The sequence below is a fragment of the Mauremys reevesii genome, linkage group 9 (genome assembly GCF_016161935.1).
Source record: "Mauremys reevesii isolate NIE-2019 linkage group 9, ASM1616193v1, whole genome shotgun sequence".
Classification (NCBI taxonomy): domain Eukaryota; kingdom Metazoa; phylum Chordata; order Testudines; family Geoemydidae; genus Mauremys; species Mauremys reevesii.
In genome coordinates, this window is record NC_052631.1 from 2,141,218 (window position 1) to 2,163,904 (window position 22,687).

Consider the following 22,687-nt stretch of genomic DNA (forward strand, 5'->3'; position numbering starts at 1 on the left):
TTTTTTTGCAGAGGACCAGAGCTGCAAAATTCTGATCAGAACCAACTGTGGTAGTGGGATCCTAATTTGGATCCATCTATAGTTCATTTTCTGACGTTATACTGTTACCTCTCTATTGGCACATGTAATCTGTTAGTTATGTTAGAGTGAGAAAGACACTACTGGTTTTGTAAGAAAGCAAGGTGAGGAATTTACTCAAAACAGATCCTCTATGTAGCAGTGCTGAACAACATGGAGAGAGAAGTGGAAAAGTTATCCTGGCCTCTGAAAAATTATCCTGGGTTCTGCTTTACTTATGAACATGTGTGTGTGTCCTTTATTGTTTGCAATCCTGGAGGCAAATAACTCAGAGGACTGTGATTCAATATTGATGTAGACAGAACAAAGGCAACTGTGATGACGTGTCCACCCCCACACAAGACTGGAAGGGGTTAAGATGGCCAGGTGTGACAATTAACTCCACAGGTTGCACCTGGATGGGGAGCCAGGGATCAGGGAAGTGATTGAAAGCAGGCTCAGCTGGGCAGGAACAGGTGGGGCTGCAGCCCCTCCCTGTGAAAAGCGAGGAGAGGAGGCTGCAGTTCCTGGAGTGAGAGGGGTCCTAAGGATGAGAGGACAATGGGAGAGACACTGCTGGAAGAGGGCACAATGCCTGGCCAGAGCTAATTTCCAGAGCGGCCAGGAGGAGATGCCACTAGCAGAGAGAGCACCCTGTGACAGCAACCCACTGGTGGGTTTGGGTGTGGGTGTGTGTAAGGTATAATACTTACATGGACCTCTTTGTTTTTTCTCAAAGCAATGTGAATGTTTTTCAATGTGACAGCTACTGAGTTCAAAGCAGTCCAGGCCTGGCTTCCTCTGTGTTCATTCCTGGTTGTCACTGAGAACTGCTCAGAAGAATTTGTGCATGTCTCAACTATTGTATAATTGCATCCACCCTGGAAATGGTACAGTCTCCCATCAAAGGTTATGTAGTGTGGATCCCCATAGATGTGGCAGGTGTTGATGTCCAATGGATAACATCCCAAGATTCCATTCTGCACCTTGCAAATTTTGCTCGCTTCACATGTCTTTGGACTGCAGACTATGGTGTTGTTTCCTGCACAGTTACATTGGCCTGCACAGTTTGTTTCCCAGAAAGTTTCCCCTCTCTGTTAGAGACAAGCAAATACATACAGGTAGAAAGCTGAGTTTGACTGCAAGCTGTGAAATACTGCTCCAAACATCTAGCATACATTAGAACAAACCTCATAATATTTGTCTTTATAGAGGCAGCCACAATTGTCCATGGAAACACACTGTCCACCGCTGAGAACAAACCCGCTGTTGCACTCACATCCCTCCACGCAAGGTTTACTGCAGTTGCTTGCTGCTACTGGGTTGGAGCAGGTTGCAGGACAAGCACTAGTGCATGGATTGTAATGACTATTGGAAAGGCAAGGAAGCGCTGAAAAACAAATAAAAACTCTATAACTCACAGCTGAAAATCTGCATCCAAAACCCAGGATATTTAGCTTTTCAGTAACAACTTATGTTAAGAAAAGTTCTTGAAACCCAAAAGTCCCTATTTCAGGAAGGGAAGATAAAAGAAAAATATAGTTTGTAGCTGAGAAGGACCTTAACAACCAAATACAAATACCCTGAACTCTGGGGAAGTTCAGACCCAAATCAGAATTTTACATCTCTAAACCATATCTAATTACTAGTGGATAAATCTCCATATCAGGGGGGACTGGCATTAACTGACATACTGGCTATAGAAAGGTTCAGAACAGTTAGCCATGATCACTTGACTAAACTATCCTTACACCTGTGTGGGAGGAATTTGGTAGATAAACACTGACAAGACAGTCTAGAGTCAGCTCAGACTGCTGCTGCTGCCCTCTCTGTACCTGTTCTCAGACAGAAGATTTCATTCTTCCTGTTGTCCGTCAGGCACCTTTCATGCACATGACATTCAGGGGTTTTGTAATCTCAAAATATCAGGAGTGAATAATGGAAACTTTCAGAACTCTAAACCATGCAGTACATGGGGAGTAAACACTCTTTTGCAACACTAGAGTAGGTTGTTCAGACATTCGATTCCCTGCAGATACTCACGGCAGAAGGTGGCGTTTCTCCACTGGGGGAGAGTCACTCCAGCTTCCTGACATGCATCAGCGTAGGTCGCCAGAGCGTTACACAAGAGCTGCTCATTCCCATTCAGCGCACAGAGGTCATAGACACAGCTCTCAAAGATGCTCTCAGGATTGATCACGGAGTGGCAGACCCCAAAGGGGCCAGGCCTCTTGGTTATCATGCCACAGAATCTGTCAGTTCTGTAGAGGTTCTCCTGGTCTGCAGGGCAGGGTTTGGGTGGGACAATGACATCACAAGAAGGATCATCATCCTTGACACGCCAGCTGTTTCCCAGCTCATTAGAGTTCTTGGCTTGCTGCCCATCCGGCATCATATAGTCATCCTCTCTCCGATTGTTAAAGTTACCGCACATGCCACAGGTCCTGTTGAAATAGGTGGTGGGCACCTTCACTTCCACCGAGTGATCGGTGTCATAGGAAACCCTCAGTCTGAAATCTGTCTCTAGGATAACGTAGCGTCCACTCCTGCTCACTGTGATTGACCCACCAGCTGTGGTTACAGGGAGAGTTGACCATATTTTATTGATCTAAGACAAATGAATCCATGAAGTTAAGTGTTAGAAATGTGATCTTTAATGGATTTCATTTTGGTGAAACAAAGGTCAGTTTTGTAAAAGAGAATACTACAAAAATATCCTGCATTTGCATTTGCAAATTAAATAACTGTGTGACCAGACATGTAGTTAGTCGGGCCAGTTACTTAGCTGGTGCAATTCACTGGAGCCAATGGAGTCAGGCTGGTTTACACCAGATGAGGAACTGGCACAATATTTCTAATTATGCACATTTCAGGAACAAATCCAGGGCCTTGTTTGGAAGCAACATGTGCATTTGTTTTTGCAGGCATACACTTCATTCCCTCCTACCAGAATTGTGACCGAGAGGGTCCTGGAGAAAGGTGATTTTCTTACACCTGGCCACGCTACTGGCAACGCATACTGTAGTGCTCCTGTCTAATTCCAAACTCCTGTCTCTAAGAAGTGACTGTTTTCACCTACATGCTCCTGTGAATACAACTCCGGTTACAAGTCTTTTATGTTAGCTACCAGAGCATTAGCTCTGCCTAGTGGATATTAATAGCTTCTATGTGTGCCTAGATTTCTTCGATCCATTACTTTGTTACTGTGGCAAAGCCAGATACTCTGAATATCCTTAGCATTACACTTAACATGAAAGTAGAACATTCCATTTTTGCCTAATTCTGCCACGGCTGCATTTCACCTCTGAATCCAAAATGTAATGGATCCAAAAAACTCACCAGTACACGATTTGGTGTTGCCTTAACTATTTCTATGTGTTGTCCATAAACCTCCACCAGGACTTTCTGCACATAGGACACCGCAGAGTACCCTCGATGCTCGTTCTTGGCTTCTACGTTGAAATAAGGCAGAGAGCTGGAGTTGGTGCACACTTTGGCCAGCGTATAGGTGCACTTCCCCATGAAGTGGTGAGTCTCTCTGTCAAATGTGTTGTAATGAGGGTCGTTGTGGACTCGGCAGATCCCGTAAGTCTCACGGTAGCAGCCAGGTTCCCCGTTCTGAACCCCACAGTAATAATCGGCTGGGCAGGCTGCGTTAGAGCAGGTTACTTTGCTCCCCCGAGAGGGACATGTGCATTTAGAGGAGCAGGTGTCATCGGTCCAGAATTCAGCGCCAACAGGGTAGTGTTTGCCATTGTGCCAGCACCCGCACTGACTGCTGGGGACACAGCCATCGTTGTAGAGAAGATAACCACTGTCACACACGCATCCTTCCACACACGGCAGGCTGCAGCTGGCAGGAGCCATTGGGTTGACACAGGTAGCAGGGCAGGCTGCCGTGCATGCTTCATAGTGACTGTTGGCTGGACAAATCAGTGCTGTAAATTGAAAAAGCATCCACATTAATCCTTTAAACTACTGATTTGCAATAATATATTTTGTTCCTTTTAAAAGTATTTTGGGCCAAATACTGAAGACGCTAGTCAGTTTTTATCCTCCATCAAAACTCCCAGTTCACTTTTAGTTTAGCCTTTTGACCGCAAGAAAAGTCTGTCTTTCCTGCAGAGTATTACAGGGAAACTTCCATTGACTATAACTGAGTTAAGGGAAAAAACAAATTGCTTTTCTTGGCTGCTCAACAGGTAGAACGTTTAGGTGGCAGGAGAATATTAATGTGGTTTTTCTATTTATTATTATTGTTAATCACTTAGTTTATATTTTTCTTCCTTCCCAAACTCCTGAATAATGTCACTAAAAATAAAAAATCAAGAGAGAGTAGTGGTTCAGCTATAGATTATATCTGGTTATATACATATATTAAACTCTCACCACCACCACTCCTCACTTCCCCACACCTAATTATGTTGAAAGAACTTTATTAAAATTGTAAAGTAAAGCAATTAAAGGTCAATAAATGCCAGAATTAAGGTTGCCCATGCAGGGCTGGCTCCAGGCACCAGCTTAGCAAGCAGGTGCTTGGGGCGGCCACTCTGGAGAGGGGCGGCAGGTCCAGCTATTCGGTGTCAATTTGGCGGAGGGTCCCTCACTCCCGGTCGGAGCGAAGGACCTCCTGCTGAATTGCCTCAGATTGTGATAGCGGCTTTTTTTTTTCTTTTGGCTGCTTGGGGTGGCAAAATCCCTGGAGCCGGCCCTGTGCCCATGTAAATTTAATTCGGCCCCCTTGTATGTATGCATTATGATAGCGTCTTTAGTTACATGATGATATATTATTTTTTTCTGCAGGACCTCTGCCTCATTCAGTGCACAGGCAGGACCAGCAGTAGCAGGGCATGGAACACACACTTTGCCAGTGGGTTTCCTTTGCTGACAGCAGAGGAATGGTGAGACTTAGGATTTTGGGTTCCATTCCAGGCTTGGGTAGGGAGTGTGCTCTAGTGGGACTCTTCTGCCCACTACCCTGAAGCCTGGCTCCTGCTGTCATGTCCCCTCCAGCCCATCCCTGTCCAGTTCTCTCTTCCCTATCCCCATCTCTCAGTCTCTCCTCATTCCTAGTCCCAGACTCCTTGCCCAGCCAGTTCCAGTTCCCCCGTCTCAACACCTTGTCCTGGTCCCAATCTACACCTTTCCCTCCCATGGTCCAGCTCTTGCTTTGCATTTGAATCAAGCATCCTCCTCCTCCATGCTGCCTGGGCCAAATGGGGTGGGGTACAGAGAGCACAGGAGAGACCGACTCCTTGCTCTCAGTTCTGTGACCTAGCCCCGCCCCGGCCCAGAGCAGCCATTACAGGGAAAGTCCAGCTTCACCTCTGCAGTTCTGGGCAGAAGCCTGCTTAGCTGCTCTTACAGGAGCTGTGAAGAGATGGAGCATGCTCGCTTTCTCTATGGGGAGGATGCATGCGCCGTTTGGCCAGCACAGGGAGCTGTGAGGGACTGGAGCAGGCTTAGTGAGGATAATAGCATCAGAGAGTTTAGCTGATAACTTCTAACAAAGTCTCTACTGAGCATGTGCGAAATGCGATTTTTCAAAGGCTTCCTGACTTGGCCATATTTGGGCAGATTTTCACAGGGACTGCAAAAGGTACATTGCACCTGCCACATTTCACATTTCAAGTTCCCACTTCAAAGCATGGGGGTACTAGAACATTTCAAAGAAGAAGTCTTTAAAATCTTTTAATACAGGCAAAACAACATATTTTTTTTCCTAGCCTCCTTCTCAGAAATGGAAGAACCATTTTGGCTGAAGTTTTTCCCAGGAAAATTCAGCCTGAGGCAGACACCCAGCATGGAAAATTTCAGCCCACGAGGTTAAAGTTTGACAAAGTTATAAGCAACTGAAAACAAGGATTTATAATGGGAAATATCAGGCTACCAACCCCACCTATAATAATCTAAAGTCAGCTTTGATACATACGACAGAATGTTTCATTTCTCCATGTTCCCACAGGAATGCCTGCAGCTTGGCACACATCAGCATATGACTGTAGGTTATTGCAGAGGGCTGCATTGTTCAAATGAAGTTCACACAGATCATACCGGCAGTCTTCAAAATAAACCAATGGATCAGCTACTGAATGGCACTGCTGGAACGGGCCACTTGGATCTGTGATCAGCCCACAGTACTTGTTGCTTTGGATCATTTGTGTTTCATCATCTGAGCAGTTTGGAGTATGGCCAAGATCTGGGACACAGCTGGGAGGAAAAAAGATGCAGAGAAATTCACTAATGAAGTCTGCATGCACTGAAGCCCAAGATGTTTTGCATAATGTATTTACTAACATTCCAGGGCTTACTCCTGTCCAAGCATGAAATATTTGTAAGAAAAAATGTTTCTGCTGATTTTGGGTATGAAACGAATGGGGAAAAAATACACTTGGAATTCAACATAGACATTGCCCTTGTGCCTTTCAATGTCTTAGTTAGAATCTATTTTGATTTGATAAGGGTTTACAAACAGATTTTGCACATGAAAGACACACAGATAGGGCACATAAAAGGCAAAAAAGTTTTCAAGTTTCATGTTTCTAATTAATAGTAATAAAAAATACTTACAGACCCAATTTAGGCCTTTGTGATATTTTTGTTCAAATCCACTCTGTGTCCCAATCAAAACAGCTGTGAAACTTCACAATTACACGAACAATATGAGCATTGATATGATTATTTTTGTATCACAGTTAATAAGCACTTAAAATACCTACTCATTACATATCAATCCGCTAAGGACTAGCGTAATGCTTGGAGTCCTACCTGGAGTCATTATAAATCCGCCAGCTGTTGCCCAAGCTGACCGAATTTGCTTCCATCTCTCCATCTGGGTTAAGAAAGTCATCTGCTTTGTGCCCATTGTAATTTCCACACATGCCACAGACTTTAGACATGTATATACTGGGAAGAATCACTTCAGCCCTATGATCTCCATTGAACTTAACTCTCAGCCCGAAGGCAGTGGTAACCATGACGTACTGTCCACTGAAGGAAATATTTACACCTGATGCCAGTACCACAGGAAGTACCTGAATGGCTCCGTTCACCTGCATGCACAAGAAACAAAAAGGCTTCATTATTTGTCTTTAAAGGGACAAGTCTTTTATAAAGCCTCCAAAGCTGTACCTCCTAATTTAGCTCACACACCCACTTGCAGGCACAGAATCTGCTTATGTGAGAAAACAGGCATTTGTGGGCACATAATAACTAGCTATAATATCTGACTACAGTAGATATTTATGCTGTGCTCCTTGAATGCCTGTTTACTCAGCATTTTGCACATTCAGGTATGTCTACACTGCAATTAAAGACCTGCAGTTGGCCACATCAGCTGACTCGGGCTTGTGGGGCTTGTGCTACTGGCCTGTAAAATTGCAGTGTAGATGTTCAGGCTCAGGCTAGAGCCCAGGCCCTGGGACCCTGTGAGAGGGAAAGATCCAAGAGCCCAACATCTTCTATAGCCCCGCAACCTGAACCTCACAAGCCCAAGTCCGCTGACATGGACCAGCTGCGGGTGTTCAACTGCAGTGTAGACATACCACAAAGTGCTGTGCAAATATTAACTAATTATAGGCTCATGTTCAAATTCTGAATGAGCAAGTTTATGGTATAAGGTTCTTTAAAATCTGAGGCCTAGGATGAGGTTTCAGAATATGATGATTTTAAAAAAATCTTTAATTTTCTTTAAATATTTAAATATATATGAAATGTCAGGAAGTGCAATCAGCAAAGAACAAGAGAAACCAAGTGAAAGGTGCAAAAATCAATAAAATTAAAATATATATTTTAAACCTATCAGTTTGTTTTAGCTGCTAATTAAAGAAATCTACATATAAGCATAAAAAGGGGTCTTCAATTAATTTTACTTTATCCAAACATCATCGTTATATATGAAATCAGTAAAGAAAGGAAGGAGGAAGGCACAAGAAGAGAAACAGCTGGAAAAGTATGTGTAACAATATTCATTTGTGTTTCCTTATATGAGACTGGAAAGGTCTCACTGTACATTTAAACCTTTGCTTGCTTGTCACATATATTACTGTATTACTTTTTCAGAAGAAGCTATTTAATGAAGTAATGTGACCTATTCTTTGTTGCAAGTTTTGAGTCAAATTTACAATTAGTGAGATCTTCATCCCTACACCAGCCCCCTTACACTGGGTTAAGATTGGTATAAAGGGCCCTGTCACAGGATGACTGGCCTTTTGGGTATTTCAATGCTACAATATTAAGGACCTTACAGCACAGATGCAGCTGGTCCATCCGAGACACCTAAGTCAGACTTGGGGACTCATGCTGCAGGGCTAAAAAATGGCAGCATAGATGTTCAGGCTTGGGCTGGAGCCTGGGCTCTGAGACGGTGTCCTGAACCTAATCCCAAATGTCTACACTTCTATTTTTAGCCCCGCAGGCTGAGCCCGAGTCAGCTGATCCGGGCTCAGATACAGTGCTGCAGGTATTTTAATGTAGTGTAAACGTACCCTTTAAAGGGAAATAGGGCACACCACCTGTGCCAGAACTAGCTGCCTCCTGGCCTGCGGGGCCAGGACTAATGGGGTGAGGTGATAGCCTGATGAACACCTGGGCCTCATAAAGAGGGTGAGGGCACTCAGTGAAAGGGGAACTAGCAGAGGCAAGTGAGGATCCTGTAGGTCTGCAAACTACCCAGGTTTTCCCAGGATTGTCCCTTTTTAGAGGTAGCCATCTTGGGAATCCTGAAGTCTTCACTGGACATTAAATGTCCTGAGTTTTGTCACCTCCTGTTGTCCAGCCCATCGCTCACCTTTCCCTCCAGGTTTGCCTCCATTTGGGGGTTGCCCTTGGTTTGGACCCTAGCTGAGTCTGTGCATTGGGGCAGAAGAGAGACGGCCTGCCTTGGAGCAGGATGCGGGATGTTGCCTGTGCGGGAGGCCAGGGATAAGGACACCCAGGCATTCTCCGTGGGCCTGGGGCAAAGGAGCAGAAATGAGGGGCCTGGTGTTAGCCGTTGGGTAGGGAAAGCGGGGCCCGGCTCAGGGACGAGGGGTCCATAGCAGGCTCAGTGGAGGAAGTGGGGCTGGGCCTGGAGACATGAGGTCTCTCAGTGGCTCGTTGGGGAAAGCCGGGCTGGGCCTGGAGACGTCAGGTCTGTCAGTAGCTCGGTGGGGAAAGCAGGGTCAGGCCCAGAGATGTCAGGTCTGTCTGTGGCTCGGTGGGGAAAGCAGGGCTGGGCCCGGAGATATCAGGTCTGTCGGTGGCTCAGTGGGGAAAGCAGGGTCAGGCCTGGAGACGTCAGGTCTGTCAGTGGCTCGGTGGGGAAAGCAGGGCTAGACCCGGAGACGTGGGCTCTGTCAGTGCCTTGTTGGGGAAAGCAGGGCTGGGCCCGGAGACGTCAGGTCTGTCAGTGGCTCGGTGGGGGAAAGCGGGGCCGGGCCCGGAGACGTCAGGTCTGTCAGTGGCTCGGTGGGGGAAAGCGGGGCCGGGCCTGGAGACGTCAGGTCTGTCAGTGGCTCGGTGGGGGAAAGCGGGGCCGGGCCTGGAGACGTCAGGTCTGTCAGTGGCTCGGTGGGGGAAAGCGGGGCCAGGCCTGGAGACGTCAGGTCTGACGGTGGCTCGGTGGGGAAAGCAGGGCTGGGCCCGGAAACATCAGGTCTGTCAGTGGCTTGGTGGGGAAAGCGGGGTCAGGCCTGGAGACGTCAGGTCTGTCAGTGGCTCTGTGGGGAAAGCGGGGCTGGGCCCAGAGATGGGGCTGGGCCCTTCAGTGGCTCTATGCAGGAAAAGTGGGGCCCATCGCTGGCTCAGCACTCTCTGCTCTTACTCTGTAGTGCAACAGCATTTTAAACAGAGCAAGGAGGGAGCAAGTGGCACCAAGCCCTACTCACCCCTTGCTGGCCCAGGCTGCCCATCTCCATGTTCTGGTTTCTTTGGACCTCAGAGGTGGCAACCCTGGGCTCCCACGGGGGGGCCCTGTGTGAAGTCTATAAGGAGCAGAGAGGGTCCTAGAGAAGCTACCAGAGACCCCCTGCGAAGATAAAGGGCGTCCGGGGAGAAAGGCCTGGGAGGCAGAAATCATCCAAGAGATCAAAGGAGAACACTGCAGGGCCTGGGATTAGGGATCTGTGAAAAAGTTAACCCAGAATGGTCTGAGAACCGAGCCCAGAAGAGGGGCTGAAGAGTAGCCCAAGAGGGGCAGATGAAGAGTTTGTTTGGATGTGTGATTGAACTTCTAGTTGGACTGTAGTGACCCTGGAAGTGGATGAACTGGGAAGGTGACCTGGTGGGAGGGCTAGGCCATGGAAGCTGCTGAACCAGGATGGCAGAGAGGGTGCTGGAGCAGAAGAACCCTTGCAGCCATGTCTTGGCTTGAGGGGATGCAAGCACAGGCACTAGGGTAGACAGCTGTAAGGCTGTTGTCCTTCAAGTATCCTCTTGGATGCCCTAGCTTAGGGAGCGTTGGAGTAGAAGGGGCTAATTGTGTGTGGGATACAGCGTGCCGTTCTGCTGTCCATGGAGCAGCCCAGGGAGGCGGTTGTAATTAAGTCAGCTCCTCCAGCCCCTTTCCCAGGCTAATTTATGCTGGGGGCCTCTCTAACCAGTACTTAAAGTGGGCTGGGTCACAGAACTGGGCAAATAAATACATAATTTGAGTAGGGTCACTGGGGGGCAAACTTTAAGCACTGTCTTACCAAGGGTCTGAAAAAATATTTTGGCTAGAATTATGACAGAACCCCCATTTCCTATCACACTTTTTGCACGGCCCTTTAAGCATGTCTCTAGCCCATGGAACAGACTGGGATTGTGGGGTGCAAACGTGGCTTAAATCTACCGTAGCTCACACTTCCTCTGGGCCATGAATTCTATGCTGAGACCTCTTAGAGGCCCAGTGTCTTTAAGTAGTTTTTGAATTTGTAATTATTATTCTCTCTCTCTAGGCATTTATGCCATCATTAAACTGGAGATATCTGACTACCCTACAAACTCAGAGTAAATACATTAAATGGTATCTCTTAGGCAGGGCACTTTGAGGGAAGGTTAGTATTGCTTTTTTTTAAAAAATTGTACGTTTCCCTGTGATTTGTACCATAAACACAATTCTACATTCATGATAAGAGGCTAAAAATATAGTCAGTAGGTAAAATGGAGAGATCCTGACTTTCATTTTAGACCCCAGTTCTTACCTTAACAACCCTGTTTTTACCCAGAGTTATCCTGTAGTCATAAACATCAACATCCACATATTGGACATAGGACACGCGCGTGTTGCCTCCTCTGTGTTCGTTTGCTGCTTCCACATTGAAGTAGGGCAGCGTGCTGTTCCCATCACACAGCTTAGACAGGGTGTAGGTGCAATTTCCCATGAACGTGTGAGACTGCTTGTCAAAAGTGTAATAGTGGGGGTCACTATGCACACTGCAGGTTGCCTCTGCAGATGAAGAATGGAATATCGCTGCATTAATACACAGGCGTGTTCAGCTGACACATCTGAACATCTTTGACTCTGGAGTGTTCCTGATCCATGCAAGAACCATGCTTTGCACTTCTACAGCACCCTTCATTTAAAGGTCTCAAAGTGCTCAACATTAACAAAGTAAGCCCTAAAACACCCCGTTGTGGTAGGGAAATAGTTTTCTTCCACTTTACAGATGGGGATGCTGAAGCAAGGAGAGATTAAGTAAACCAAATCAGTTGCAGAGCTAGGAACAAAACCAGAATTCCTCTTGCAGTTTATGGGCTAGTATGTGAATATGAATAACAATTACCTGTTATCACTGGCAAAGCAGATTCCGGTGTTGCAGTTGATGATGCTGGGGGAGTGGTAGATGGCACCATCACTAAAAAAGATCACCCAAGACAATGAATTATAACTACAGAATCATCACTGTACCCATTCACCAAAAAACACCAGGCTTCATTCTCCTCTCCCTTACACCACTGTAAATCAGGAATATTTCTGCTGGAGTCAGTGGAACTGTCCCAGTGTAAAACTGGTGTAAGTACAAGAGTTTTTAGAGAAGCTTGTCTGATTGTTGGCTGGGTAATAGCCACTGAGCCTACCACAACCTGTACCTCCTTTACTGGAAATGTATTTGCAGTTGGATGTGTGGCTTCTTCTGGTATATCTGTTAGAGCAGTGAAGGTCATATCATCTGTAGGTGTTGGCAGTGCTGGGAATCACAGGTCTGGCAGCAGATGCAGCACAGTAGTAGCAATATTGACACAGTTACAATTTTCTAGTCAGTGGGTTTCTTTATTTCCCCAAAATGATATTTACTCTGTGTGAAAACTCGAGCTGAAAGAGCTGCCTAGTGACAGACAGAACAAGTGAAGGCACCATGCAAGGTGTCTTAACAAGCTCTGCTGATGCTTATGTCTTCGTGCCTGCTACACATTCTAGCTTCTAGCAGCTGGACTTCTCCTAAAATGGATGTTATAGAATGTTGTCCTTGTGTGATAGGAGCCACTAGAGCCAATGTGACCAGGTGGCCAAATTAAACTCATTCCATTGGTGACCTAGTAACATTTCTATTTAAACCTCTGGAATTGCAAAGGTAATGTAGCAACACAGAGAAACACCTAAATCCTTCTTAGCACACAAGCACTTTCTCTTTTTCCTTGCTGAATGAAAGTCAGCTAGCATCATTTGTTGCAGTCCCCTTAAATCATTCCATGGTGAATTGAGTATGCAATAACACACGATGCAACCAGGAGACCTACCTTGAGTGAGTTACATCTGACTGATTAATTTACTGAATATACTCTAACCCAATTATTTATGGATACACTATAGGTCATTTAGATGCATAAATACCTGAATGAGTCCACAAATCAGTGAGTTAGACATCTATCTGACTTAATCTACAAACAGCATTATTTGTAGTCACTAAATTGTGGTACAAAAATAGAAACTGCATATGGACAGGATGGAAATCTTTGAAAAATGATGGAATAATTGTATACAATAATGATAATTAATGCCTATAAACTAGTTGTGCATGCAGCTGGAAACCCATCAAATTCAATTGAATTTGTTCTTTTTTATACAATATAGTTTATAAAAAAAAAATTACTGGGAGGACAAAATGACCAGTTTGAGGTCTAACAAATACTATGAAATGAATAGTATGTGTTAACTGAAATTATTCCAGATATGTAAAGAGCTTAAACCTTAAATGTGAATACACATTTTAAAGAGTTGACTCCAAATGTTCTCAGCATATCTTTGTGTCCTGGCTTTTTGCACTTTCAGTTCTTCACAACCAACATGCTGCTCCTATGAAATCTCTGATTTTGCACATCAAGTGTGAATTTGCATATGCAAATATAGTTTGCACATGTAAATAGCTGATTAATTTCTCTGCACAAACTCTGAGTCAGGAAAAATTGCATAAGCAATTTTATAGGTCATGGGTCGGCAACCTTTCAGAATTGGTGTGCTGAGTCTTCATTTATTCACTCTAATTTAAGGTTTCGCATGCCAGTAATACAATTTAATGTTTTTAGAAGGTCTCTTTCTATAAATCTATAATATATAACTAAACTATTGTTGTATGTAAAATAAATACGATTTTTAAAATGTTTAAGAAGCTTCATTTAAAATTAAATTAAAATGCAGAGCCCCCCAGACCGGTGGCCAGGACCCGGGCAGTGTGAGTGCCACTGAAAATCAGCTGGTGTGCCACGTTCGGCCCATGTGCCATAGGTTGCCTACCGCTGTTATACGTCATGTGGAGGCTTTTTTGAAAAAGTAAGCTTTATTTCCAAACATGGGCTCAAATTCAGCATACACACTCTTTGTATTTGCTTGTACACAAACTGTGTAAACAGGTAGGCATGCAAAAATTGTGTGAACAAAACTAGAGGCAAGTTTGAGTCTAGGACCAAGTCCCTTTCTGGTGGCTGAGGAACACACAATGCAGCCCTGCAGTGCAGGAGAGAATGTGCAAAGGTGTCTTTAACTCTCCTTTACATTTCCTTAGTGCACCAGTATGATCACCCAGCATACTGTAGATCAGCTTTAGGCTGCTCTGATTTGTGCTTGCTGCCAACAAACCCAAAGGGCAGCCAGAAAGGGCAGATGAGCCTGGCCACACCTTATTCCTCTAACAATGCCTCTTACACCAGCCGCAGAGAGGGAAGGGTCAGTTAGGAACTGTTACACTGACTTTGCACCACCAGCAGATCCCTCTATTCTAGCTTTAAGGTTATTTTGTTTTGCTGGTGCAGAAAGAAGAGGAGACTCTGGGTCTAAAAATGTTGTCCCTAAAGATGTAAAGTGAAAAAAAAATCATTAAATAAAAAAATGAAAATCAAGAATAAAACTCCCTGGCTAGTTAGGACAGCTGAGTGGGAAATTAATTTTTTTGCATGAAAAATATTCCATGAAAATGATGTTTCCCCAGAAAAATTTCCATTTAGTCCAATAGGTGTTTTCTATCAAAAATGTTTGGAGAATTTTTTTTCCACCGGTGTTATTGATTAGCATGACCTTTGTCTTCATTAGTAGCCATAAAACTGAACACTCGGAGAGCAGCGCTTTTGTTCTAACTCTTGAGATTACATGTGTGCTCCATCCAGTGGCTGAATAGTGTGCTGCATAGCCTGGGGAAACCAGAAAGTGGCTCTTTCTGTCCAAGAACAATAAGCCTCAAGAGTATTAAAACCCTACTCATTGGAGCTTAAAGAAAACTATTCATTCTGAGGATTTCCGTGCCCAGAATTTAGTCCTTCAACTGCCCTGCAGTTTTATGCTACTGTAAATCTGAGTCATTTTATTGTCATTATAGAAAAAGTATCTTACAGACAGGAGAGAAGCAGGCCCTGTTAAGACCTGGAAATATCTTCTTGCACATATTTTCTATAGTAATAATAATGTTCATTAGTGAGATATACAGTGTTATATATTTTCAAAGTGCTCCATACATACATAAAATTTTAGATGAGATTATTATAAAATGGATGCACAACTGGTTGGAAAATCTGTACCCAAAGAGTAATTATCAATGGTTCACTGTCATACTGGGAGGGTGTATCTAAAGCAGTCCTGCAGGGGTCAGTCTAGCCTCAGTACTATTCAATATTTTCATTAGTGACTTAGATAATGGAGTGGAGAGTAGGCTTATAAAATTTGCAGATGACTTCAAGCTGGTAGGGGTTACAAGCACTTTGGAGAACAGGACTATTCCATAGTTCAGGTGTGTTCAGACCAGGGATTTTGTTTTGGTAGATTATAAAGCTATGGACCAGCCTCAAATTCCAATTCAGAATCAAATTTCCCCAAAGCCCATAATATTATGATCTGAGGGTTTGGGCTGTGCTTCATTTCTACTGATTCATTGTTATTTCTCTGTGTAATGTGACAGTGCAGTGTGTTTTGCAGAGCTCCTATGGGAAGAGTTCTGACTCTTTCTTGTTTTACTATTACATGTTGAATAGAGAGCTCAATGAAACCCCAAGACAAGTGACATTCATCTGCTTTGGAGTTTTATTACAAACCTACATTTGCTGAATTTCATGAAAATGGACTGATTTTCAGACAACCTTGCAGCTCGTTTGGAACAAAATTGAGATGCTGAGGAAGGATTTGGGTGAAAACTAGGGAAAAACCCAATACATTTAGATAAGCTTCATTGTGAATTTGTTGGCTTCCTTTTTATGAGGTTTGAATCTTCGAGAGTCCTTATTCTCTACTGGACTGTGGTATAGTAAACAAGTGGAAAAAAGGGTTGGGAATCATTGAGACATAGGGATAGACTTACCACAGGGCCCGTTCCTGACACCCACATTGTCCACAGCTGTGTCCCCATATTCTGTTAATCCTCGAACAGCCTCAAAAATGACCTAGGCAGGATGCAAAGTGAATCATAGAATCAGACATATTTGGGAGATAAAAAGGGACAGCCTCACAGCCAATGCAGGATCATTCTCTTCACTGTATTTTCTAAGAGTTTTTTCTACTCTATTTTATATGGCTCATGTGAGAGTTGGGGCTTCCCTGACTTTCCTTGGAAAAACATTGTGTTTAAAGCAGGGACTGGAAGAGACACTACAATTCAATTTTTCCTGGTGATAAGTGATACTGATTATTGATTATTAATCTTTTCTAAGATGCTACTTAAGTCTAAGGGCCAGACTTAGATAGCATCCAGCATTTGAAACTTGACTCACAGGCAATTATCAAGTGATCCATCCCCTGTTGTCCACTCCCAGCTTCTGGCAAACAGAGGCTAAGGATATTCAGAGCATGGTGTTGCATCCCAGCCCATCCTGGCTAATAGCTATTGATGGACCTGTCCTCCATGAACTTACTTTTCTTTTTTGAACCCTATTATAGTTTTGGCCTTCCCAACATCTCCTGGCAAAGAGTTTCACAGGTTGACTGTGTGTTGTGTGAAGAAATACTTCCTTTTGTTTATTTTCAACCTGTTGCCTATCAATTTCATTGGGTCACCCCTACGTCTTGTGTTAGGTGAAGGGTTAAATAATGCTTCCTTGTTCACTTTCTCCACACCAGTCAATATTTTATAAACCTCAATCATATCTCCCTCCTTAGCTGTCTCTTTTCCAAGCTGAAAAGTCCCTGTCTTTTTTAATCTCTTCTCATACGGAAGCTGTTCCATACCTCTAATCATTTTAGTTATCCTTCTCTGTACCTTTCCCAATTCTAATGCATCTTTTTTGAGATGGGGCAACCAGATCTGCTCAAAGTATTCAAGTTGTGGGTGTACCATGGATTTATATAGAGGCATTATGATATTTTCTGTCTTGTTTTCTATTCTTTTCTTTTCTATTCTTTTCCTAATGGTTCCTAACATTCTGTTAGCTCTTTTGACTGCTTCTGCGCATTGAGCGGATGTTTTTAGAGAACCATTCACAGTGACTAAAATCTTTCTTGAGGTGGTAACAGCTAATTTAGACCCCATCATTTTGTATGTATAGTGCCCAAGCAGTTCTCAGTTATTCTCAGCCATACAGTTAACACGGTATGAAGTAGTGGTAGTCAGAGGGGCCAAAAGCACTGTAATTACACTGTAATTGCAATATAACTACATTTTGTTTAAGATCATTGTATCGCAAGGTGTAACCAACATTTCCTTGATTTTTGGTACAATCCCTTAAAGCTTGCAAGGGCAAGGCAAAACTTGGCAGTCTTTTCATACTGTACAAATTGGTGTGTTCTCAGTATAATTACCTTTATCCTTCTCTCAGGCAGAAAAGTAACAGTGGTGAAACCATAGATCCAAGAAGAACCCTGGTTTCCCTTCTGACTCCACACCAGATCTTCCACTCCCTCATTCTGAATAATCACTTTCAGCTCATTCAGCTCCTCTGACCCAAACATGTGATACCAGAAGTCTATGCATATCTCTCCAGAAACCACAATTTCAGGACTCGCAATCCTGTCGGTGTCGAATGGGACGAGGTTACTGGCCTCTTGGTAAATAAAATAGCCATCTGCAGGGTGAAAAGAACAAATCAATTGCTAAATCCTTGTGTTTTCTCAGGTATTATTTAAAATTGAATTGTTAACCATTTCTAGAGTGGGTTTTGGACAATATTTAACAGCACAGAGCAACACTACATTACAAATAGGGACAAGAAATGAAAGAGAATACTGTTTCTAGCGGTTAATAGGCAGAATGCAATTACCCAGACCTGAATACAATCTGGAGACCAGAGCTAAAAACACCCCATCTCTTACAAAGAGTGCTATGGAATTTTTCATGACCACACTTGGTCAAAACTATTTCACTGCTAAAAGATGGCATAGTGCCCCCTTATGCCATGCTTGGTTTAGTTCTGACTAAGAGGGAAGAGTGCCAACCACTGAACACTCCTTCCTTCAGCACTTAGTTTCTCCATTAAGGTCTCTGATTATGATTTTGCAACCTGCAGGAAATCGCGACATTTGTTTTCGTTCTGACACAGGATTAAAAGTTGCAATTTTGAAATTTACACAAAACAAAATAGTCCAAAAAAATTCTACTTGAAAATGTTGGAACGTTTCATTTTGACATTTATGATTGAATTGAAACATTTAAATATTTACAAAATTAAAACACTTCATTTGAACACTAAACTGCTTCCCTATGGTACATTGCTTTATATGTCTTGTATTTTTGGCTCCCATCACACTTATTGGCCAGGTACCGCGGCCAGACTACAGCTCCCATAATGCATCGAGTCATGTGATTCCAATGATGCACTATGCAGCTTGGACAGATGGAAATCAACACATTGCCTTTTGAGAGATGTAGTCCTCCAGGGAGCCTAGCCCATAGAAGAGAATAGGGGATGGAACCTCACCTCCCATAAGATAGTTCACCATAGTGAAATGTAGTTAAGGGTTTTTTTTAATTGATTTAAAATTAAATATTTTAGGTCAGTTCAAAAAAACAAAATCATCTGATTCAGGTTGAATTGACCCAAAATAAAATATTTCATTTTAATTTTTCTGATAGAAAATTGAAAATTTTCAGCAAAATCAAAATAAAATTTACAAAACATGCATTTTTCATGAGAAAATCATTCCAAGAGATAATTTTCAGACTGGGTCTATTGTAGTCCAAGTACTAACTAGGTTTGATGCTGTTCAGCCTGTGATTCTGAGAAGGGAATAGCACTAGGTAATGTGGCTGCAGTTACGATCTGGGAGACTGAATCCCTTTTAAGTGATCAGATAGCATACTGATGATATAAATGGACCAACACGGCTACAACAATACTGCATACAATAAATGGATAGCGATAGGTCCCCAGCCCCCCATGTCTCTTGATGACCTGACTACATGCGAACTCACTTTTCTGATCACACATAACCTATGACCGGCTTTTCAAATACTGTATATTTTTAGCAATTCAGTCTTTGTAATCTTTGTAATACTCTGTGCCAGCCTGAATAATGTGTAGTGTCCATGCTGGCTCCAGAGTCATTACTTTTATTGCCATTAATTGATGTGAATATTACGTGGCTACCAAACCTCCCTTGAATAATGTTTTGTACACATGGTGAAGTCTGCGCTCTCCTTGGTATCTACAGCATTATGTATCTAGCAGTTTGCTGCTTTGCTGCATCGACAGAGACTTCCATCCCACTATGGGGCAAGTCAGGTTAATTTGTCTGTGACTGACAGGATGAGAGAATCTTACACTTAGCAAAATCAGGTCTCAATAGGAAAGCAAATTAGTGGCAGAAGGAACATTTTCAAAAGCTGAATGAACCTCGTTTTTTTAAGAAAGGAAGAAAAGCCCAGCAGAGGTCACATTCAGAGGGAAATCAGCAGGGTTATAATTGAGCTCGTACTTCCATCGGGGTAGTCTCCATCTGGACCTGTTCCACTAGTTGGAGTGGCATGTTTGGTTCTTATCCAGGCTCCTTGGTTCACTTCACAGGGCTGGGTCCAGTCACAAAACGGTCTCGAGTTGTTGTTAAAATCACATCTGGTGATGTAAGCTGAAACACAGTGGGATTGAAAGATAATATTTTCTAGGCAACACTGATACATTAAACCGCAGGACAACGGAACAAACTGCACACAGAGGTTGGGGAAGCTCCTTCACTGGAGGTTTTCAAAAGGAGTCTGGATCGCCATCGGTCTTGGATGGTTTAACCACAACAAATCCTGCATCTTGGCAGGGGTGAGACTAGATGACCCTTGCAGTCCCTTCTAACCCTATGATTCTATGGGACATTAACAATACAAGAAAGAGAGAGAGAGCGAGGTAAGTACCTGTTCCAGGATCCCAGGTTCCAAAGCCACTGGTTAGATCTGTTTGTTTGACCCTGCCAAGGAAAATGCTCAGTGAAATCCTTGTGGACTTTAAAAAAACATTCAAAAAAACAATTGTTTTAACCACACACACTGAAAGGGAAAGGTAGAGCCCTTGGTGCTCCTGGGAGATGGCACCAGGAGAACAGATGCCCTTTCCTGGCACATACACTGCTTTAGTTTGTTTGCCAGAACAAAGGCCCCCCTCACATATGTGCCACAAGGTTCCCTTGTGTCTTCACTTTTTCATTGTCATGAGGCTGTGAGGCTGTGTCAGAGATGGGGTGAGTTATTTTCATTATGCGGGAGATACTCAGCTCTATGTCCCCACTGACTGGAGAGGGAACAGGTGCCCCACTCACGGTTAAGGATTGGGGTCTGGATGAGGGATAACTGGATAAGGCTTAGTTCAGATAAACAGGCTGAATCACCACTACCATTGTGTCATCATTTACACCTATGCAAACTGGTGTAAAATATTACCATTTTGATGTGCACGTAGCCAGAATATATCTCATGGCCATTGCTAGAATGCTTGAATTTCCTGCACCTTTCCCACACATCCTACCACCTTTGCTTATCAGCCCTGGCAACCCTTTCCCTAAACTACATTGAAAGCTCCTCCAGGTAGGGACCTGTCCTTCGATTGCCTATAAAGCACCGTGCACACCTGGCAGCACTACAGAAATAATAAAGCGCAGTGCATGATAGAGATGGGCCAAAACCAAAACTGGGGTCCAAGCACCAGCATGGAGCAGGGCAGCAGCAGGGAAGCTGTAGCTCCAGTTAATAACTCCATTGGCTGTGCACCCCATGCATAGGTGTGGGAATGTGCAACAAGCAGAAATGGACTGCAGACACCTTAAAGCTGCAACAATAGCTTGGAACTGGCTCTTCTGGTGCTCTATAGGCAATGAGAGACAGGATTCTGCTCCCTCCATCCAATTTCAATGGTACCCCTTCTTCAAACCCCTTCATTCAGGCCTGAAGTGGGGTGGAGAATTTCTCCCCAAGTGAATACATCACAGATGTGCAGTAAATTGCCTGCCATCAAAATCTAAGCAATGATATGCATAGAAATAGAAACAAATAATGGCATTCATTTTAGTCTATTTCAGCAGAGACACATGAAAATAAAGAAACACAAGGTAACTGGAAGATGCTTCCTGAAGCAGGCTGCCTTACAGCTAAGCTGGAAAAATGAAGACTGAAGATGGACAAACCAAAGCAAACAAAGCCACTCAACCATGGACTCCAGGACCAAGACCAAGCTGGAAGAATATTGCCATTTAAAGCACACTCAGTGTTGTCTTTAACTTGTTGCGTAGCAATTAGATTCCATGGTGATAGGCATTTTAGAAATATCGGGCTATAAAGACAGGTGATTAATGTTCACAGCAGTCAAAAAGAGACTGTTAATTTTATGGACAGTTTGTTCAAAGTCCCTCCCCTCCAGATGTGCCATGGAGCAATCCAGATGTGTTCCAGACCTTTGTCATGGCCAGTAGCCAACACAAAACAAGTTTCAATAGAAGGAAATTATTGCATTATTTTTAAAATAAGATTCATTTGAAAGGACAGAATGAATATTTGCCTTTAAAATTATCCAAAATAGGTATATGAAGGTACACTCAGTATTGTGCTACTTACCCTTTGGTATCCGGCACTGAGAGACAGAATAAAATTAAAATGCATTGTAAGTGCCAGAGTGTCCACATTCTAGAAGAGAGAGTTAAATGTTCTGTGCGATACTCTCCACATATTAATCCACCAACTTTACTATCAGGAAGCAAAAGGGGATGAAGGGCGAAAAACGGAAGAATATATTGACCAATGGGTGGAGTCAATCATAAAAATCTCTTCAGCCAGGTGTCAGCAAGCACAATGCAAATTACAACATCAGCAGAGATTTTTCTGTTTTATAACACTTGCTTTCATGCCCTCTAGGTATGTGGGTTGTCGAAGAAAGCAATCTGATCCTGATTAAGTTCCGAGCTCTAGATAAAACAGGTTCATATTTTTCAAAGGGTGACTTGTTCCTTGTATGGTTAGATAATCCTCTACATTTTCTCTCTCTTCATTTATGGGAGGAAAGTTCTCTCCAGTTTCTATGTTTAGTGTATACAGATGAGGCTTCTGTTAATTATCAGGTTTTCTCTCAAGCATTAATTTGGATTCTACAGGCCAGAACATAAGCTTTCAGTTTACTAATGGACACTGAAATTTCTGGATCAAATTCAGCAGCTTCCTGGAATTGCATGCATATGCTGCAAAACCACTGTGCCTATGTGACAGATAGGGCAATTTCCTGTAATATCCTTGATAGACTTTAGGTTTAAGTAGGATAGGATTATAGGAGTGTAAGGTTGACACTGTATTAAGTTTATCTATTATTTTTGGTCAGGATTATATGTAACCTCTCTACTAGAGGGGAGATGTCATAGATGTGAGACCTGGGAGTTTGACTATATTGAAAATGTGCCCAAGTATGGATTTTGGAACAATAAGTGTTAAGTGGATTTCCTGGGGAAACCATAGGGAGAGGTAAATGCAAATTATCCAACTCCAGTTGTGCAAGAACCCAGCTATACCCTGCGGAGAGGCTTTCTGTCTGCTGATCACTTGTTACAGAAAGTCAAGATCAAAGGCCTGAACTGTATAAAGAAATGGGTGATTTGCCCAGCTTTTGTTCACATTTTGGATCCAAGATGGATGAATTTGTAACCATGGGGAAAGCTCAGTTGCAGGTTTTGAGCCCTAGGTTGGAGCTGGGGATGACCTTTGGTAAGCTTTTTAGTATGTGTGTAGGAACTTCTGTTGTTTTAATATTTTCTCTATGATGCTTTTACCTTAAGAATAAATGTGCTTGCTTAGAAAGA

At 43.3% G+C, this 22,687-nt stretch overlaps 1 protein-coding gene and 1 long non-coding RNA gene across 2 annotated transcripts in view; both read right to left on the bottom strand.

Moving 5' to 3' along the window:
• The window catches only part of LOC120372032 (IgGFc-binding protein-like), a 93,859-nt gene extending 75,492 nt beyond the window's left edge, over positions 1–18,367 (bottom strand). Inside the window, exons 1-11 of the mRNA XM_039488715.1 lie at positions 18,346–18,367; positions 17,231–17,493; positions 15,798–15,879; positions 11,802–11,873; positions 11,220–11,464; positions 6,826–7,109; positions 5,990–6,267; positions 3,397–3,995; positions 2,101–2,665; positions 1,248–1,447; positions 771–1,151 (exon numbers count right to left, since the gene is read on the bottom strand). Of these exons, the coding sequence (XP_039344649.1) occupies positions 771–1,151; positions 1,248–1,447; positions 2,101–2,665; positions 3,397–3,995; positions 5,990–6,267; positions 6,826–7,109; positions 11,220–11,464; positions 11,802–11,873; positions 15,798–15,879; positions 17,231–17,493; positions 18,346–18,367 (2,991 nt within the window). The remainder of the gene's footprint in view (positions 1–770; positions 1,152–1,247; positions 1,448–2,100; positions 2,666–3,396; positions 3,996–5,989; positions 6,268–6,825; positions 7,110–11,219; positions 11,465–11,801; positions 11,874–15,797; positions 15,880–17,230; positions 17,494–18,345) is intronic.
• A 987-nt stretch (positions 18,368–19,354) lies between these two features.
• On the bottom strand, positions 19,355–21,582 carry LOC120371783. The gene is made up of 3 exons (XR_005584577.1): positions 21,459–21,582; positions 19,770–19,822; positions 19,355–19,492 (listed from the first exon to the last, which is right to left on the bottom strand). It is a non-coding gene; the product is annotated as an uncharacterized LOC120371783 (long non-coding RNA).
• Positions 21,583–22,687: the final 1,105 nt, after the last annotated feature.